The sequence below is a fragment of the Chanodichthys erythropterus genome, chromosome 24, assembly GCF_024489055.1.
Source record: "Chanodichthys erythropterus isolate Z2021 chromosome 24, ASM2448905v1, whole genome shotgun sequence".
Lineage (NCBI taxonomy): Eukaryota > Metazoa > Chordata > Actinopteri > Cypriniformes > Xenocyprididae > Chanodichthys > Chanodichthys erythropterus.
The window spans coordinates 13,026,096-13,043,855 of record NC_090244.1 but is presented as its reverse complement, the minus strand read 5'-3'; the positions used below and the strand labels follow the sequence as shown (position 1 = coordinate 13,043,855).

The 17,760-nt window shown below is 37.6% G+C and overlaps 1 protein-coding gene across 3 annotated transcripts in view; it reads left to right on the top strand.

The window, feature by feature from the left end:
- The first annotated feature begins 259 nt into the window (after positions 1 to 259).
- dyrk4 (dual-specificity tyrosine-(Y)-phosphorylation regulated kinase 4) overlaps positions 260 to 17,760 on the top strand; it is a 28,541-nt gene continuing 11,040 nt past the window's right edge. The window contains exons 1-3 of one of the 3 annotated variants that reach the window (XM_067379651.1): positions 11,497 to 11,950; positions 15,096 to 15,179; positions 16,864 to 17,007. In XM_067379651.1, the coding sequence (XP_067235752.1) occupies positions 11,879 to 11,950; positions 15,096 to 15,179; positions 16,864 to 17,007 (300 nt within the window). In that variant the 5' untranslated portion in view covers positions 11,497 to 11,878. Of the gene's footprint in view, positions 451 to 11,496; positions 11,951 to 15,095; positions 15,180 to 16,863; positions 17,008 to 17,760 lie in introns of those variants that run through there. The other 2 variants (XM_067379653.1, XM_067379652.1) reach the window with 2 other exon arrangements.

The following is a 17,760-nucleotide window of genomic DNA, read 5'->3' as shown; positions in this document are numbered from 1 at the left end:
ACACCTATTGTACATGTACATGCCAATAAAGTAATTTCTACAATAAAAATAACCTCCATGTTTACCTGAACGTGACACTGACATTATGCAATGCGTTTCTGAAGAGCACAAGAATGTGAGTGCAATAATAGCGAACCTGGCGGATGGCATAAGATGAGCGTGTGCTGGCCTGACTGCACCTGCTTCCATCACTCAATGCCTTATCATCAGGTTCTTTCCCTGTCTGGGCCAAACATGTCAGCACCAGACAGCAGGCTCACTGGCTGGAGCTCCACAGCACCCAAACAGCTTCATCGCAGCCCACGCTCTAGCTGCCGTCCATACTAGAACTGGATTTATTTAATTTGTTCCCTGGATTCATCCGAACACTCTTCTCATACCTTGCCTGAAGTAGAAATGGGCCCAAGGGCAGAATCAGAAAGAGGGGAAGGAGACAACAGAGGAGAGAAGGTAAGATATTGAACAGGATGATAAAAGATTATGGAAGAACACTATATATAATGAGCAGGTATGTGATGCTGTAGTGTCAGATGATTGTAATTCCCTCAGGACTGTGAATTTCCAACTTGTGATAGAATATGTCATTCATTAAAGGACAAAAAAAAGAGTGTTATGCAAAGTGTGTGTCTATCTCATGGGTTGTACACTTTAGCTCTAAGCACTCCACAGTATTTGATACTTATGCCACACCAAACTGAGTGGGGTTTAGATTTCATGCATTTTTAACTCAGTTTAAGATAATCTACATAGGTAAGCCATGGGGGATATTCTTTTTGCAATAACAAGACAGTCCCTTGCTTGGTGTTTCTAGGGTATGAGGTTTCTCCCTTCACCCAGGCAACCAAAGAACACTGCAGTAACTAGTCTCTTGAGCTTAGTTAACTGATGCCCATAATCTTGTAAGATAAACATATTTTCCTGGAGACTGTACAAATTACGGTCAAATGTGAGAGTGTTGTTCCTTTAAATGTTGATATAAGATCTTCATTGGTTAAGTTCCTGCTTTTTATGGTAATGGGAAATGTCTTTAAGGTTGTGTCATAGCCTTGAAATGGATCTCAATATTTATATCCTTGATTTAATGCTCAAGTTCAAGATAGCCTCTGACTGACAGCTGAAAAAAATGGATTAGTTGCATTAGGTTCAAACAGAGCACAGAAAACTAGTACACTCAACGCTCAGTGCACCCCTTCAATAACTATATAATATACATATAAAACAAATTCAGTAAACAACTATATAACTTTTAATTGCTGAAAACTATCAAAACCTCACGTAAACAGATGCTCGTTTATGAAATGTCGTTGTTTATGTGCATCTCGGACACAGAATAATGCGCTATAATCTGAGGTTTTGGACTTGCGGGGCTCTGAATTCAAACCTTGTTGCATTGCAAACATTGTAACATTAACATCTAGTTAATGCCATCCAGCAGTCTGCAACCACCATAAAGAATCAGCTAAAACATGATGACATGTCCTTTAATTTTTCCACAACCCCTCACCGGTGGATTTTGCTTTTCCTCACAAAAGGTGATTATCTTCAAATGTATTGGTGAAGGCGGTGAATTTGTACCCAAGCGTCAAGCGGTGTTTTGATGACCGTAGCGGTAGGAACTGAATGAGATGATTGATTGTCTCGCAATTATTTGAGAATTGCTTTTAAGTAAAACACCTCTTTCCATCCATCCATTCATTCTCAGAACCGCTTTATCCTCTACAGGTCATGGGTAGCTCAATTATATTTTTTACCTGATTAGCTTGCAGTCTAAATATTAAATATGATGTGTTTTTCAAAGGCACTGTAGCTCAAAATAGCAAGAACACGTCTTGAGTTTTTTGTCCGTGTAGACTGCATGCAAAAACATTGTATTGTGACTAGTGTAGTCTGATTAATGAGCAAATGACTCTTTCAAATCAGTTATTTTAAACAATCGTTCAAAAAAAACGTAAGAACTCAGCTCCCAGTTTGAATCAGACTCTTGAAACTTTTACTGGATTAACTCCCTGAATAAATCCATGAGAGCATGTGTGTGTGTGTGTATATATATATATATATATATATATATATATATATATATATATATACACACACACACATTATATTCTTGTATTACCTATATACTTCTAATACCTTCAATGTACTGTAACTTAGTACCCTGTAAATTACGTACTTGAAAATTATTTGTAGCTTGTAGTTACAATTTAAAAGTAGCTTCCCTGGCACTGTTAAAAAAAAAAAAGTGGGGTCATTTTGGTTCAATCCTTGGCCTAGACAGTCCATGGGGCATCTGTGCTCAGATTCAACATGTTTAAAGTCTAGGTCAAAGCCAAAATGAAATCCCTGGCAACAAAAGCAAAGCTTCTCAGAGTAATTAGATGTCAGCTGAAATTGTAATTTAAACATGAATAGATGTTGAATGTTATCATTGCCATCCTGTCCCATCCGGTTTGTGTATATGCATATGGGTTTGTGTATTTGTGTGAGTGATAAGGATTAGCCCATGTGAGGCCTGGCCCAGACAGCTGACCTTGATAGATAATGTTACTCACACTGCTCATGCTGGCATAAGTGAGTGGGGCATTGTCTGTCTCTCTGCCCACACACTCAACTGCTCTACTGTTGGACACCTGTATATCTCGCATCAGTAAATACCAACTGTATTTCATGAGAGATTGGAGTGCTGTTCTTATTCATTCATATATTTTCATTAATGGTGCTTATTAACTTAAACTATAGGTTTAAGACTAGGTTTGGGCATGCAATTTGTCCTGGGTGTTAGTGCAACGGATGTGAAATGAATAATACTTCAAAAACTGTGTTATAACTTTTATAGGTAAATGGATAATTTTTGCCTGATAAATGATAAAATGACTGAAAAGTCCCATAGACTTACACTTAAGGAGAGATGTAAGACTAAGAGAGACTTGAGAGAAGTGATTCCAACAATATTGTTCCCCTGTGCCGTTATAGTTGTGGTGTGGTCTCTGCTATTCTTTTAAATTTAAAATGATTTTTTAAAACTATATCTGTATCGTTATAGTTATCACACTTGTTAACTTTAGTTTGGATGGTAAATCGGTGGCAAAAAGTTGTGTTTAAATGCATCCTTAAAGCAGTGCTGTTGCGGCTATACATATTCAGGCTGACATCTTTGGATTTTGTGCCAAGGCTTGTGCTGTTTTTTGATCATCTCGCTGAGTGTTGCGCTTTTTAGTACGGTATGTCAAGTTAAAAATAGTCTTTTAAAGACTCATAACACTTGAAGCCACCCTTATTAAATATATACATAGCTTCCTTAAGATCTGCCCTAAATATTTAGCTTTTTGTACGTTATATTATTAAAAATGACACTGCTACACTAGGTGACCTAACTATATGTCAGCTACATAACTGCTTATACTGTTTAATTATATTAGGGCAAGCGGAGGCTTGAATTGGTCATCAACATACTTAACCTGTTAAAATAGACTGCCATCTGTAGTTTCAATAAGGCGCACATATATATGGTCATGTGCAAAAATAACGTCTTAGCAAAGGTGAAGACTTTACCTCTACTTTATCTTTTGGCTTCCTAAACGTGTCACATGTGGTTAATCTCTGCAACACCTGTTATTGGATGGCCCTTTTCTCACCTGAATGACTTATATCCACTTCTTGAACACTACATATGCTTAAATTGCACATTGGCCAGCTAGGTCATTAGCCATCAGTCTGTTGCATTCATGAATTTACATTGTTGCTTTGACTTAGTAACCACACCCAGTTTGCACCATCGATATAAATAGCATTAGTTGAACCAGAAATAGCAAGGCTAGAAAAGTTATAGGGCCCTATTTTAATGATCCAAGCTCATGGTCTGAAGCGCATGGCCGAATCCACTTTTGCTAGTTTAACGACGGAAAAAATAGTCGGCACGCCAGGCGAATGGTCCAAAAGTGTTGTACCTAGTCTCTTAATGAGCACGTGCAATAAACCAATCAAAGTCTCATCTCCCATTTCCTTTAAAAGTCTGGTGCACTTGCACCATGGCAGATTGCTATTTACATGGCGGAATACAGACACCCTCAACCTGACGAGTCAGTTTAAATACATGTGTGTATTGCTACAATTGGTCAAATAATTAGCCAATTTAATTCGTCATATTCTGATACATGCAATGACTATCCATTATGACATGTAGGCATTTTTATCTTTATGTCAATAATAATGTTTAAAAATTGTAATCCTTTAAATAACAAAAAAAATGTGTTAGTCATTTTCAGTTGCCTCAAAATAGCAACATGCCAACAATGTGCCTGAACACACCTCATTTTGAGATCAGCACACCCATGGGAGAACAAATGGGCATGAGTGCATTTGCTATTTAAGCAACATGGCCGCTGGACACGAAAATTATAACTGTGTCAGGCTGAAACTAGCAAAAAACACTTGCGTCACGCCTGGCATCGTATTGCACCAAGTGTATGATAGGGCCCATAATGTCTAGCATCATTTATTGTAGCCACTGTCTTAGATGTACTTTTTAGGGTCACAGTAAGTCAAAATCACCCTTTTGCTTATAGCCAAAATCCCATACTTAGTCTTTCTTCACATTTTTCTCAGGAATTGTTTCTGTTCTTCAGTTCTTTTACTGCCATAACATTCCTCTAGAATAAGAAGTTGAAATTGAATACTAAAGAGTCTGGGTGAATATTTTATTAACTTTGAAATTTTAACTTATTTCTCAACTGTTTACAACTAGGAATGCCCAATCTTCTTCCTGGAGGGCCACCTCCCTACAGAGTTTAGCTCCAACCTTAATTAATCACACCTGAACCAGCTAATCAAGGTCAACAGGATTAATAGAAACTTCAATGCAGTGTGCTGGACCAAGTTGGAGCTAATCTCTGCATGAAGGTCCAAGGACCAAGATTGGTGACCCATGATATAAATGCACTGTGAATGTGGGTATTGCAGGGGTGTCCAATTCTGATCCTGAGAACCACGTTCCAGCAGAGTTTAGCTCTAGCCATAATTAAACACACATAAATTAGCTAATCAAGGTCTTCAGGGTTAATCAAAACTTTCAGCCAGGTGCATTAGAGCTAAACTTTACAGGGAGGTGGTCCTCCAGGAGCAGGACTGAACATCCCGGTACACTGGTTTAAAATTTTACAAAAGCTGATCCTAATCCAAACATATCTTTGTTACCTTTGGAGAAATTTGATAGAAGAAGACAAGTGGTACATTTACTTAATGGCAATTCCAGCGTGTTCTATTTTAAAACTATTTTATTGCCAGAAGGCCTGTAATGTCATAGTAGATTGTAACACATCCACCTGACATTGAAGACCCCAGCGGCCATGTGATTACAGAAGAAACATCTGTTACATAACCATTAAGTGACATGATTGAAGTGATATGTTTAAGGTCTTCCAAATGTCAGTTACAATGTAAACACAAAGTTGGTAAACACATTCCCATTCTCAGTTGATGGCAGGTGCAAAAGATCCAATTTGTTCTCTCCTAAGTGGCGCTGAGAGATGTGGATATACATATTAGACCCCAAGCCCCCATGGATGAAACGGTCAGAAATATTACCCATGGAGGCAATTGGTGGAGGTATCACTATGAAGGAGAGGGCTAACTTTCCCACTCTCTCCGTGCTGTAGCAGGAGAAACCAAAGCCTATTTGTGCATGCCGGGAGATAAGATTTCCTCTCTGCACTTCACTGCTGTTTGTCAGCGTCCTGGGGGAATGTGAGCAGCGGAGGGGAGGAAATATCTCCGACTCTGTCTCCAGGAGACGGCCTCTGGGAGGGAGGGGTTACCAGAAGTCCCAACAGAAGCCACTTCTGCTGCCCCTGAGTGGAGCTCCACTGTCAGGGATCACTCCCCTGATGCTTCCCATAGAGGAAGAGGAAGATGCCACTGAGAGCCCCCACTGCTCAGCCTCCGGCTCAGGATGGCTCCCTTGTGGAGTCTCATCCACACGTCACCAAGCTCTCCCTGTGCACTCCACGTTACCACCCATTTATCCCTGCCTACAACACACATATCTTCAAGCAGAGATGTGAGATGGCATGTGAAATGGACTCTTAGATCCACTGCAGAGAAGTGAATGCGACAACATCCTCCTCAATCCTAGATGTCTGAAGAAGTCTGAAAGGAAAGGATCCCTCAGGGGTTGCTAAGTCTGGACCATGGAGCTCTAGATCATCAAAGACCAAAGTTGTTTTGGTTAACTTCGGAGTTTCCTTACGGACAGTTGGACATGATGTGGTAGGACTAAGGCCTGTGGTTACTGCAGTATGGGGAGACCCCATCATGGGTGGAAAAGAGACCACACCACCTTGCTGTGGCTTTGAGATCCTCCAGAACTGCTGGGGCACCCGACAGAGTCACAGGAACAGGAGAGTTCAACCTGAGGTAAAGATTTATGGAGTTCTGCCAGCAGAACTTGCCGTCTCCTAAAACATCCACCCCCTGTTCATGAATCATGGATAAGTGTACTTGCAACTCTAGATCAGCTAGATTGCAATTCAGGAAGTTTAGTGCATTTATAACAATATGACATATATATAATGTAAATATAACAGTAGATGTTTTGGAAAATGTTTTTTTTTTTTCACATTCAAGGTTTTTAATCGAGTTCTTTTAATTCTGTGTTATGATTTACTTCAGTACAACTGAGACTATATATATATCTTAAATGTAAATTGATGACTTGTCTATAGAAGCTTTTTTCTCAGAATTGAGTGATAGTCGCAATTGTGAGTTATAAAGTCAGAATTGTGAGTTATAAAGTCAGAATAAAGTCGCAATTGCAAGTTATAAAGTCAGAATTGTGAGTTATAAAGTTGCAATTGCGAGTTATAAAGTCAGAATTGTGAGTTATAAAGTCAGAATTGTGAGTTATAAAGTTGCAATTGCGAGTTATAAAGTCAGAATTGTGATTTATAAAGTCAGAATGAAGTCGCAATTGCAAGTTATAAAGTCAGAATTGTGAGTTATAAAGTCAGAATTGTGAGTTATAAAGTTGCAATTGCGAGTTAAAAAGTCAGAATTCTGAGTTATAAAGTTGCAATTGCGAGTTATAAAGTCAGAATTGTGATTTATAAAGTCAGAATTGTGAGTTATAAAGTCAGAATAAAGTCGCAATTGCAAGTTATAAAGTCAGAATTGTGAGTTATAAAGTTGCAATTGCGAGTTATAAAGTCAGAATTGTGAGTTATAAAGTCAGAATTGTGAGTTATAAAGTTGCAATTGCGAGTTATAAAGTCAGAATTGTGATTTATAAAGTCAGAATGAAGTCGCAATTGCAAGTTATAAAGTCAGAATTGTGAGTTATAAAGTCAGAATTGTGAGTTATAAAGTTGCAATTGCGAGTTAAAAAGTCAGAATTCTGAGTTATAAAGTTGCAATTGCGAGTTATAAAGTCAGAATTGTGATTTATAAAGTCAGAATTGTGAGTTATAAAGTCAGAATAAAGTCGCAATTGCAAGTTATAAAGTCAGAATTGTGAGTTATAAAGTTGCAATTGCGAGTTATAAAGTCAGAATTGTGAGTTATAAAGTCAGAATTGTGAGTTATAAAGTTGCAATTGCGAGTTATAAAGTCAGAATTGTGATTTATAAAGTCAGAATGAAGTCGCAATTGCAAGTTATAAAGTCAGAATTGTGAGTTATAAAGTCAGAATTGTGAGTTATAAAGTTGCAATTGCGAGTTAAAAAGTCAGAATTCTGAGTTATAAAGTTGCAATTGCGAGTTATAAAGTCAGAATTGTGATTTATAAAGTCAGAATTGTGAGTTATAAAGTCAGAATTGTGAGTTATAAAGTTGCAATTGCGAGTTATAAAGTCAGAATTTTGAGATATAAAGTCACAATTGTGAGTAATGTCAGAATTGCGAGATGTAAACTCACAATTGTGAGAAAAAAAAAGGTCAGAATTGTGAGATTAAAAGTCGCAATTATCCTTTTTATTCCGTGGCGGAAACAAGCTTCAACACTTGTCCAGTAAGGAAGAGTTACATACATTTTGGGAACCTCTACAATGCCTTGCTGCCCTTTGTGAACTGTTTAATTTCCTGTTGCTTAAAGGGATAGTTCACCCAAAAATGCTCTCAAAAAACAGTTTGTCTTCACAAGGCACAAGAGGTATTACCTAGCAAAATGTCTGTGAAGCTCTTTTGCATAAGGTGGCTGTTTGCTGCACTGTGAGCAAAAGTGTGCAACAATTGATCCCTTACAGGTACACTGGGGCAGTACTGTCAAAGGACAGTACCCTTAAAGGAACTCCTAAAAGGTGCATGTTAGTACCTCAGAGTAGTAATACATACCTTTAAAGTATTTTTTATGAACATTCTAGGGGTAAATAAGGTTTAAGTATGTTCCTTTGAGGGTACTGCTCCAGTGACAAGCTGTTGCACTGTATTTTTTTCCACATTTTTATGTTTATGTCAAGCTCCAGAAAAGTACAATAACAGATTCAATTTCAATTTGTTTCTCACAAAGTTATAGTATGTCTTCAGAAGACTTGAAATATATGAGCAGTCTTGACAGCTGCAGTCATCTATACCCTTTTAATAAGGAACAGCCTTATAATACTTGTTTTGTACCATGTACCATGTTTTGAGCAACATTAAGGGGAGTGGATGATGACAAAGTTTTCATTTTTGGGGTGAATCTCTCAAAGACAAACATTTTGGATCAAAGTGTTGATATGATCAAAGTGGTTCCTCACTCAGCTCTGTTTAAAAAACCTGATCAAGTTCTCTGTAGCATTTCCCTGTGCTAGCCAAGGCCTTCATTGTCATATATTAAATACTTATAGTAATTAAATAATTTACCAAAGTGAGTAAATTCTATGTCAAATGGCTGATTATAAAATGCAAATAAGCTGTCTATCGCCTTTTAATCAGTACTACATCCACAGCAGTGAATGTGTGGTAGTATTTACCTCACACGTTTTCATGACTAGTTTCATTCATGCAGAGCTGTTATTTTCTTAATAAAGTAGCCTTGAATGGGATGGACCAGAGATTCTGACAGGCTGATGGGGATTGGGCTGTCATGTGTGTGCCCTCTCTGAGCTCCATTGTGCTGAATGAGCACTCCATCAGGAACAGTTCATCCCCATAGCTCACCACGATTACTAAAGTGCTTCTGTGTTATGTAATATAAACACTAATCATAATCAAGCCTCTTTTCCCTCCTCCCATCTATCTACAGTATCTATCTCTAGTTGACAGTCTAGTTCGCTCTCTCAAGGGAGAATGAAAAATGAACATTCTGTCATTATTTACTCAATCTTGTGTCTTTCTAAACCCATGTTCTGTTTCGCATGTAATGCTTTTATAGTATTTTTTGGTCTTTTTTTTGGAGGGGATTAACTATATGGATCTATTTATTTATTATAAATGCCCTCCACTTTTTACCTCATCTTATCACTCATTTTCAGATCTATTTGTCTTAAATTAGTATAGACATGTCTGAATCTGACATTTGAGAATGGTGGTTCAATAATAAGCCTTCATGGTGAGTCACGTTGTATCAGACACTGTGCACAGCTTCTGCCTCTGCCATGCTTGTTACATGTGAGCAGTGCAGTCTATAGGGAATAGGTGTGAAAAAAAGTGTCAACTTGCTACCTTCTATATTTGCTATTTATGAAGGCTTGAAGTGTTTTGTATAGCTGGAATAAGTGAAACTTAGTCCAGTAAAAGGGATTTATGTTGGGCTTTTGGTCATTTGATAATAACAAAAAGTGTCTTTAGATGTCAGTATATTGTTTTTTTAATCATTATACTTAAATCTATCATTAGTTTAGCTCACAGAAATCAATTTTGCAATCAAGATCCAAAGGAAAATTAAGGGCTCGTCTTCACACATTCTCACTTTCCCTGTGGGAGATTTTTTAATCATTGGTCTATGTAAACATGCAGACTGATAATTTGCTAATGTTTCTGCCATATAAAAACATATATATATATATTTTTTATTATTATAATTTATTAAATCTTACTATAATTGTGTTTCGTTTTTCTGTTGTTAAAGTGATTATTTTGTGTAATTAATCCCAATTAAGTTGTATGAACCAATAATATTATACCCTATTCGCAGACGTATTTATCACCCATAAATAATTTATTTCGCAAGCAAATATGCCTGATAGTAGGGGGGCTAATAATCTTAAAGGCCCACTGAAGAGTGTTGGAACGTGCAGCATTATTCATTGTATTGACGTAATTTCAACTGAAACAGGAAGGGCGATATATCAAACAGCCCCGCCCTTTTTTTTAAATAGCCAATAGCATTTTGTTTATGTTACAGCTCACCAGAGCCGTAAGACTCTGTAAAACCTCAGTTTCCTTCTAATGTCTAACCGTTTCTCCTCCTAATGACTTTTATATTGCTTATACAGCATTCTGTGCAGAATTCAAATGGGTCCGATACGTTTTCTGGTCTGTGCCGACTTGCGCATATGATCCGCTCTGTGCTCTCATGTCTCTGGACCGAAGCAGAATGTGCTGCTCGCGTTGCAGCAGTTCATGTGACACTAACAGGAAAACGGATTTCATTTGCGTCAAAGGAAATCATATTTACACTGTCTGAATCGTTCCCTATTCTCTATATAGTGCACTATATGTGCCATTCAGAAAAAAAATTGAAACTAGTAAATGTGTGAGCAAATGACTGATTCCAGCTGCAGCTTCAGAGTGTAGGACGGGCGGGACTACAGATTCTAGAGAGCATTTGATTGGACAGAAGATTTGATGAGAAACTGAAGTGTGATGTGATGTCATGAAAATCCGTAATCCATTTTAGCGGAAGTGGGAGACTGTAAGTTTTGAATGCTTATATCTCCTAAATGTGAATTTTGTCATTGTTTTGGAACACACCAGCTTGTTCATAACCTTAAGGCTAACATATTCATACTAAAAGCTAAAAAACTTAAATTTTGATTTCAGGGGGACTTTAACATGGCCGCCCCTACAAGATGGACCACTTTTGTGTGAATAAAACTGCTTTATTTACATATACGTCTATTTTTTTTTAAATCTAAACACATTTGTCAGCAGTCCTATTCATTTTTGGGTGTAAAAGGTTAATTTTTTTCCACTTATGCACCTACACAATTTCCTATTCAAATCAAAGCCCACTTAATCACGGAGTTAATAAGGTAGTTTATGAGCCCTTGGCTCGCCCACCTCTCTTCTGACATTTTGAAATACACAAGGCTTTGCGAATGACGATGTACTGGTGATAGGCGTTATTTATTGGGGTCCCATCGTTCGTTGACAGATGGAAACTTAAAGAGAGGGCAGTAAACAGATAGTACCGAAGGCGGTGCCGTTGCATACTCAAAGCTCGTGTCAAATCGAGGAAATAGTGAACGGAGGCACTCGCGCGGCGACTAAACACTAAAAACTCATGCCGTCGAGCCGCTTGTGTTATTAAAGGCTGATTTGTGCAGCTGCACATTCGGACATTGTGTCATAACTGTCCTGGATTACCACTTTAGGAGCGCCATGACTTGGCAAACAAATGCACTGTGCAGGATGGAAGGAATATGGGTTCAGTGATAGGTAAGCGCACGTAAACACATCTATATAGAGTGCAGTCAGGCTGGAAAACCTGAACAGGTGGCATATCTCGGGACATACACGTCAAGTGGAGCAGACGGACAGCTTGCCTCTTTCCGTTAATCTCCTGCTGACGAAAGCTTTTCAACTCCTCTCCTCCTCATCGGGAAACACTTCATTTCGCGAAGTTCTTGCAGCTATTTTCCAGTGCTGACTAAAACGGTTCTGGTGTCTTACAGGATTCTTAAGATGCGCATGCAAGTTTCCAGCTGGATTTAATAGCGAATGCGTTCTTTTTTTCTCACTACTTATGCCTTATGACTTGGATGTGTTGAATATCCACGTGTCAAAAAGCGACATGTTTCCTGAAATTAATAACAAGGTAATGTATGAAGATTGGCGATTTATGTCTTCCTTTGCATGTACTCTTGTTAAAAACTTTATAATATTTTTTTAAAGCATATTTAGATAATTCTAATGGCTGCACTGAATTTTACTATTATTATTATTAAGGTTTTAAATATTATTTTATATATAAAATGATTTACACATGTGCATGTTTTATTATACTTAAAACGTCCAATATAATGGTTTTCTTTGTTCATTAGTTCAATATTTTGCCTTTACTTAAAAATATTGTTCAAAATGTAGCATACCATAAGCAGTATATATAATATCATACTGACCTATACAATTTTTTTAATATAATACCATACAGTTTAACTAGTAACTGGGTATCAGCCTCCACTGTTCTTAATAAGAAAATGCTGAAATAAAGTTCTTACACAGAAACTATCTATTAGGCTACTAATATTTTTCATTATTTTTTTTATAAACAATTTTATTTTGGTGGAAACTATGCTTGCCCACAATTATAATAGATGATAACATATTAGCTTTCATTGTTATCAAAAGAAAATGTGTATACAGCCTATATGGTAGACCTATATGTTTTATAATATATGTGTGTATATATAGCTATATATGCACACATATATATGCACAAATATAGCTTTTTCAAAGGTAGAAACTGGTTACCATGATAATTATTGTAAGGGACTATAAAGAACTTCCTCGCGTTGTTTTATGTGGTTATTTGCTCAGGTTTCATTGCACTTTGCCTTCTAAGAATCGTAACTCGCAGTAACACGAGAGATTTGATTGCATTCCGTTCTGTGTATTTTCGGTTTTATAGGTGATAATGTTTAGTGCAAGCCAGGTTGCGATACGTTATGTAAGTCCCAATCCTTTGTCCATCCTATCACTCCATCAGTAAGACTTTACCCACTGCTGTGTATAATGAAAAGAATTGCATTTTGACAGATGCATTGTCAAAGACTGATGTGAAAAGCACCCCTTGAACCCTATAACTGTGTGTGAGTATATTTGGCCTGAACATGTGATGGTTAGGTTGCTTAAAAAACCTCAAGCCAGTGTCTAAGTATGAACCATCCTTTAAGGTGCTTGTCAGCAAATGTTTCAGAACTGAGCTCCAAATTACTTTGAAATGCATTCATAGTCCTGATCATTAAGAATGACATATGATGTATTTTTGATCCTTTCTGGGCGTGGTTTGGGTTTTGCCCATTATTTAATTGAGGTGACTCCAAATCCTCCCGTATGTGATACTAAAATGTGTAAAAACCATTGGTGTAGGGCCGATGTATGAATATTTGGTAAAATAGCACATTGGATATAATATTTGGGTAAATTCTAGAGTGAAAGCCAATGGTTTAGCACAGAGTTGTCACAATAGGGCCTTATATTAGAGATTCCGGCCAATAATTATTTTCACAATATATTCACGATATTACAAAATACATTATGTTTAAATAAATTATAATTAAAAAACTAAAATCAATTGTTTTAAATTCTACAAGTGGATTTAGGCATCACGACATTATAAAGTAAGTATGGATATTCATTTTAAATTATTAGTGTTTAAAGATTAAGTGAGTGTCCGAAGACGGCAAAAGTAATCTAAATATAAAAATGATGCAATATCAACCAATACAGATTAATTTAAAAATCTCAATATCATCTGATAACCTATATGGTATCAATATATTGTGCATCCCAATATAGATCAGAAAAATGTCAAATCCTCACTTAAGTTAAAGGAATAAATGCAATTGTTTTTCAAGCATTTTATTGCAGATTGAATCTGACTTATTGGTTGGCTTAAAGTCGGAATGAAACAAAAGCTTTTCTTCCCTATTATGATTTATATCCAAGTGAAACAGCTTCTCGAATAAGAAAATGTAGGGCGGGATGTGTTGTCCAATGGGAATTTATTGGATCATTGTCATTTCCTATTGTTGCGATCCCATGTAAATGACAAGTTGTCCCATCCTCACGCCGAAAAACACATCTTAAACATGATTAAAGATTACGAGGGCACATGAATTTTAATAAAATCTTAATTATGTGCACGGATAAATCATTTATAATAAATACTGCCATTCCATAAAAAAAACAAAACAAGAATTGTCAATTTTGATTTCATGGTGACTTTAAGAAAGTATCTCTCAATCTTGCATTGCACACTGACCCACATTGTAACACAAAGCCCTTAGTCCTGAACATAGAAACTCAAAGGTGTTAATATTTGAATGAGTCTTTTAAAGCCCCGGGCTCACATTGCACAGCTGGCCGCCCGCAGTCTAAGTGTAACAAATTTTTACTGCCTGTTTTCTAAATGCATCTCTTTGTTGCTGCCACGTTGAGGTCCATATACTCTCTGATCCCTCTATAAGCCCGTATATACTTCACCGCACTGTGAATGAATGCAGTTAAGACCCAACACATCCGCATGGCTAAACCCCCCGATGGGAAGATACGCTTGGCCAAAAACAGCCATATGATTTAGACTCTGCAAATAATCAGCCAGTGGATTAAGGCTGTGAGAGGCACACAAGTCTCCAAGGTGTGCAAATGGGTCAGATCATTCAATTGTCTGTATGTTTCTTGGCCAATCCGTTTGACTTCTGCTGCCGGCACGTGTTTGCCCGCCAAAATCCTCTATTTGTATCTCGCCCCCACCCGAGAGGCTCTAAGTTTAGCTGGAGCTTTTCATCCGTCCTTATGCTGTCTGTCACCACTATTGACGCACGTTCCACCTGATTAAGATGGATGTGGGCCTGTTTCCCCATATGTCCGCAATCATGAATGATATCCTTGAACACTCAGCATTCGTGCTCAAGGGGAACATTAGTTAGGAGATGATTGCTAGGAGTGTGAAGCACCAGTGAAGGAGTCTGAACATCACGACTGTCCTCTACTATGAGGTCAAACTGCATCATCTGACATGGTGGGCGTCATAGCTATTAATGTGCTTTTGAATTAAAAAACAAGCAACCTTGGTGTATCGAACATGAGTCATCAGCTGTGATGAATAACACAGAGCGAGCAGAGATGATTCCTGGAGTTATATACGCAGAATCCCACACATACGGCTGTGGATGTTGGTTGCAAGAGTGTGCCCACTCCTCTCGCTCATGACGTCTTTCCTCCGCTCTCTTTCACAGTCAGCCAGACCCGAGGCTTTCCCTCACCCCCACAGGTCTCAGGCCGAGAACACAAAAATAGGACCCAACTGCACCTACTCACAGGTGAGCCTTTATTCATAGAGAAAACCAGTTACTTAACAGTGATGATTCATTCGAATTGATTCGCAAAGGGTGTGTGAATCACTCTACTGTAAGAGTGACTCTGTCTGGGAGGAGAACTGTGAGATGGGTGCAGGGTGATTTGAACCATTCAGTCCACCCGTTGAATGGAATTCAACGCCTAGGATGCAAAGCAATTTCATTGGCTGGAAGAATCTGTGAATTCAGTGTCTAATGTACCTCTTGACAGAAATAAATATTTTGATGTTATATCCATCAAGGGGTGCATCAATTTTTGGTCAAGATCTCGGATTGACGATGCAAGAGGTGAGCACTCTGTGAAGTCTTCTCCAGCACATCCCAAAGACTTTCAATGAATTTAAGGTCTGGACTTAGAGGAGCCAATTCATGTGTGAAAATGATTCTTACTCTCTGAACCACAGTTTGAGCCTGATGAATCTTGACATTGTCATCCTGGAATATGGCCATGATGTGTCTTCCTACATGGTTGCTTAAAAAATGAAAAGCTACACACTCCATCAGTTAGGGTTAGGGGTTGCCAAACGTATAACAAAACATATAATCACTGCAATAATAATCCAGTCATATCAACTCAACTGTTTAACTCTAGGGGAGTTGGAAAATGAGCCTATTTTCAAAAAAAGTGGAGTGTTCCTTTAAGCATTTGCCTATTTAAATCCAAACGGTGACTTTTTTTGTGATTTCATTCTGTGCCATTAGCGTTAATTAATTGCAAATTAAATTAATTGCACTCCCCAACACTATTATTTAACTTTTTTTGGTTTAAATATACAAACTTTTAATCAGCTGATGCTTTAGTGTGAATAGGCACTTCCATTGTGTGTCCGCTATCTATAGATGATCCCTCTAGCACCTATGGAAAGCATTTGTGTTAAATTTTTAATGTTGATTGTGAGATGACCCCCTAACAGTTGTCATTAACTAATAGCAGTCTCTTCACTGGTGATACCATCCACTTATAATAAAGCGTTGGCATAGTGCCTTTTAATGTCAAAATCCCTAGACTCTGAACGGTTGGCGTTGTTTACGCACAGCCTACTGTATTCTCCTAGGTCTCTTCAGGTGTCCCTATACGCTATATTTAGCTACTGTTTCTATGCGTCATGATCAAGTTGGCAGATGCCGCAGTATCCCCAGAACATATGAGATTGAATATCGCATCTATCTATAGACACACTTGCTCTTTTTTCAGCCCAGAAGTTTGTGAAGCACTGGCTTTGAACCGTGAGATGGGGGAAAACCTGCAAGCTACGAACAAGCCCCTCCCTTGTGCAGTGCCCTACATTTTTTTCATAGCAAGGGAACATTTCATTTTATTCCCTCCAAGAGAAGATATTCACTAGGAACCATGTTAGAAAAAATCTGTATCATTCACTGTTATTACACCCCAAATGTGAGATTTAGAGTACATGTTCATCGCTCTGATGGGTTGCGAAAGACTGCCCTATCGCCGCTTTTGTCCCCACCTCGGTCTCAACCGCCACTGAAATTCCATCCTCTATGCAGGGGGTCTGGTTCACTGGGGCCATTGGCCACTCAGCTTGTGTGAAGCTCACGTATCTTTCCCCCCGTTTGGCCCTTGTTACTGATTTGTAGAGTTTTCATGTTGAACGGTACTCAAAGTATTGTGTCTTTTGTTTTCTAGAAGTGTGGGACGGGAGTTGGTACTTTACCCCAGCTAGAGGCTCCAGTCAAGCAAGTTTTGGTGACCAATGGCAAACTTCTGCATTCGAATGGAACCTTACCCAGTATTGTCAAACAGTTGGTGCAAAGCACTCAAGGGAATCAGGTGGGATAACAAAAATGAAAATACGGTTATTGTTTGCTCACCCTCATGTCTATCCAATCCCAAATGACTTTTTGATGCAGCTTTTTTCATATATCAACAGCAATAATGTCTGTCAATCTCCAAAAAGCACAAATAGACCATCAGAAGTACCATAAAATACACTATAAACCCTAATGCTCAAAATAATTAATTGGTTTGAGTAGGGTAAACTTAAATTAAACAAATTAGTTCAATCAAATTCACTTTTATTTAGAACTTTTTAATTTGAGTTCACAAAACTGACACTTTTTAAGTCATTTGAATTGTTTCATTGTTTTGAGTTCTATGAACTTGTTTCTTTTAATTTAGACAAACCTAAATTTGCCTGAAACTGGGCTATTTCCCAACATGCTTTGCCATGACACTTGGAAGGGAGAGTACATGCTAATAGTGTTATATAATGTTTTTTTTTTTTTGTTTTTTTTTTTTATGTTTTTGTTGGTGCAAGGTTAATGTTAAGTGCGAGTTTTGGTATGTTTTGCTATGCTAATTTATAAAATGATTGACTCTTTGCATTTTATGTCAGTTTGTGGGTTTTTGTAATGGTGTTTGCTAAATTTACACATTTTAAATGGTTGACTTTTAAGGGAATTCATTTTATTAATTCTAACTCAATTTTTATATGTTGAATTTAATTAATAATTGCTTGTTATCTGTTGCTACAATTTTATTGAGTAGATAGAGCGTATTACTTTTTACACTTGAATTACTGAA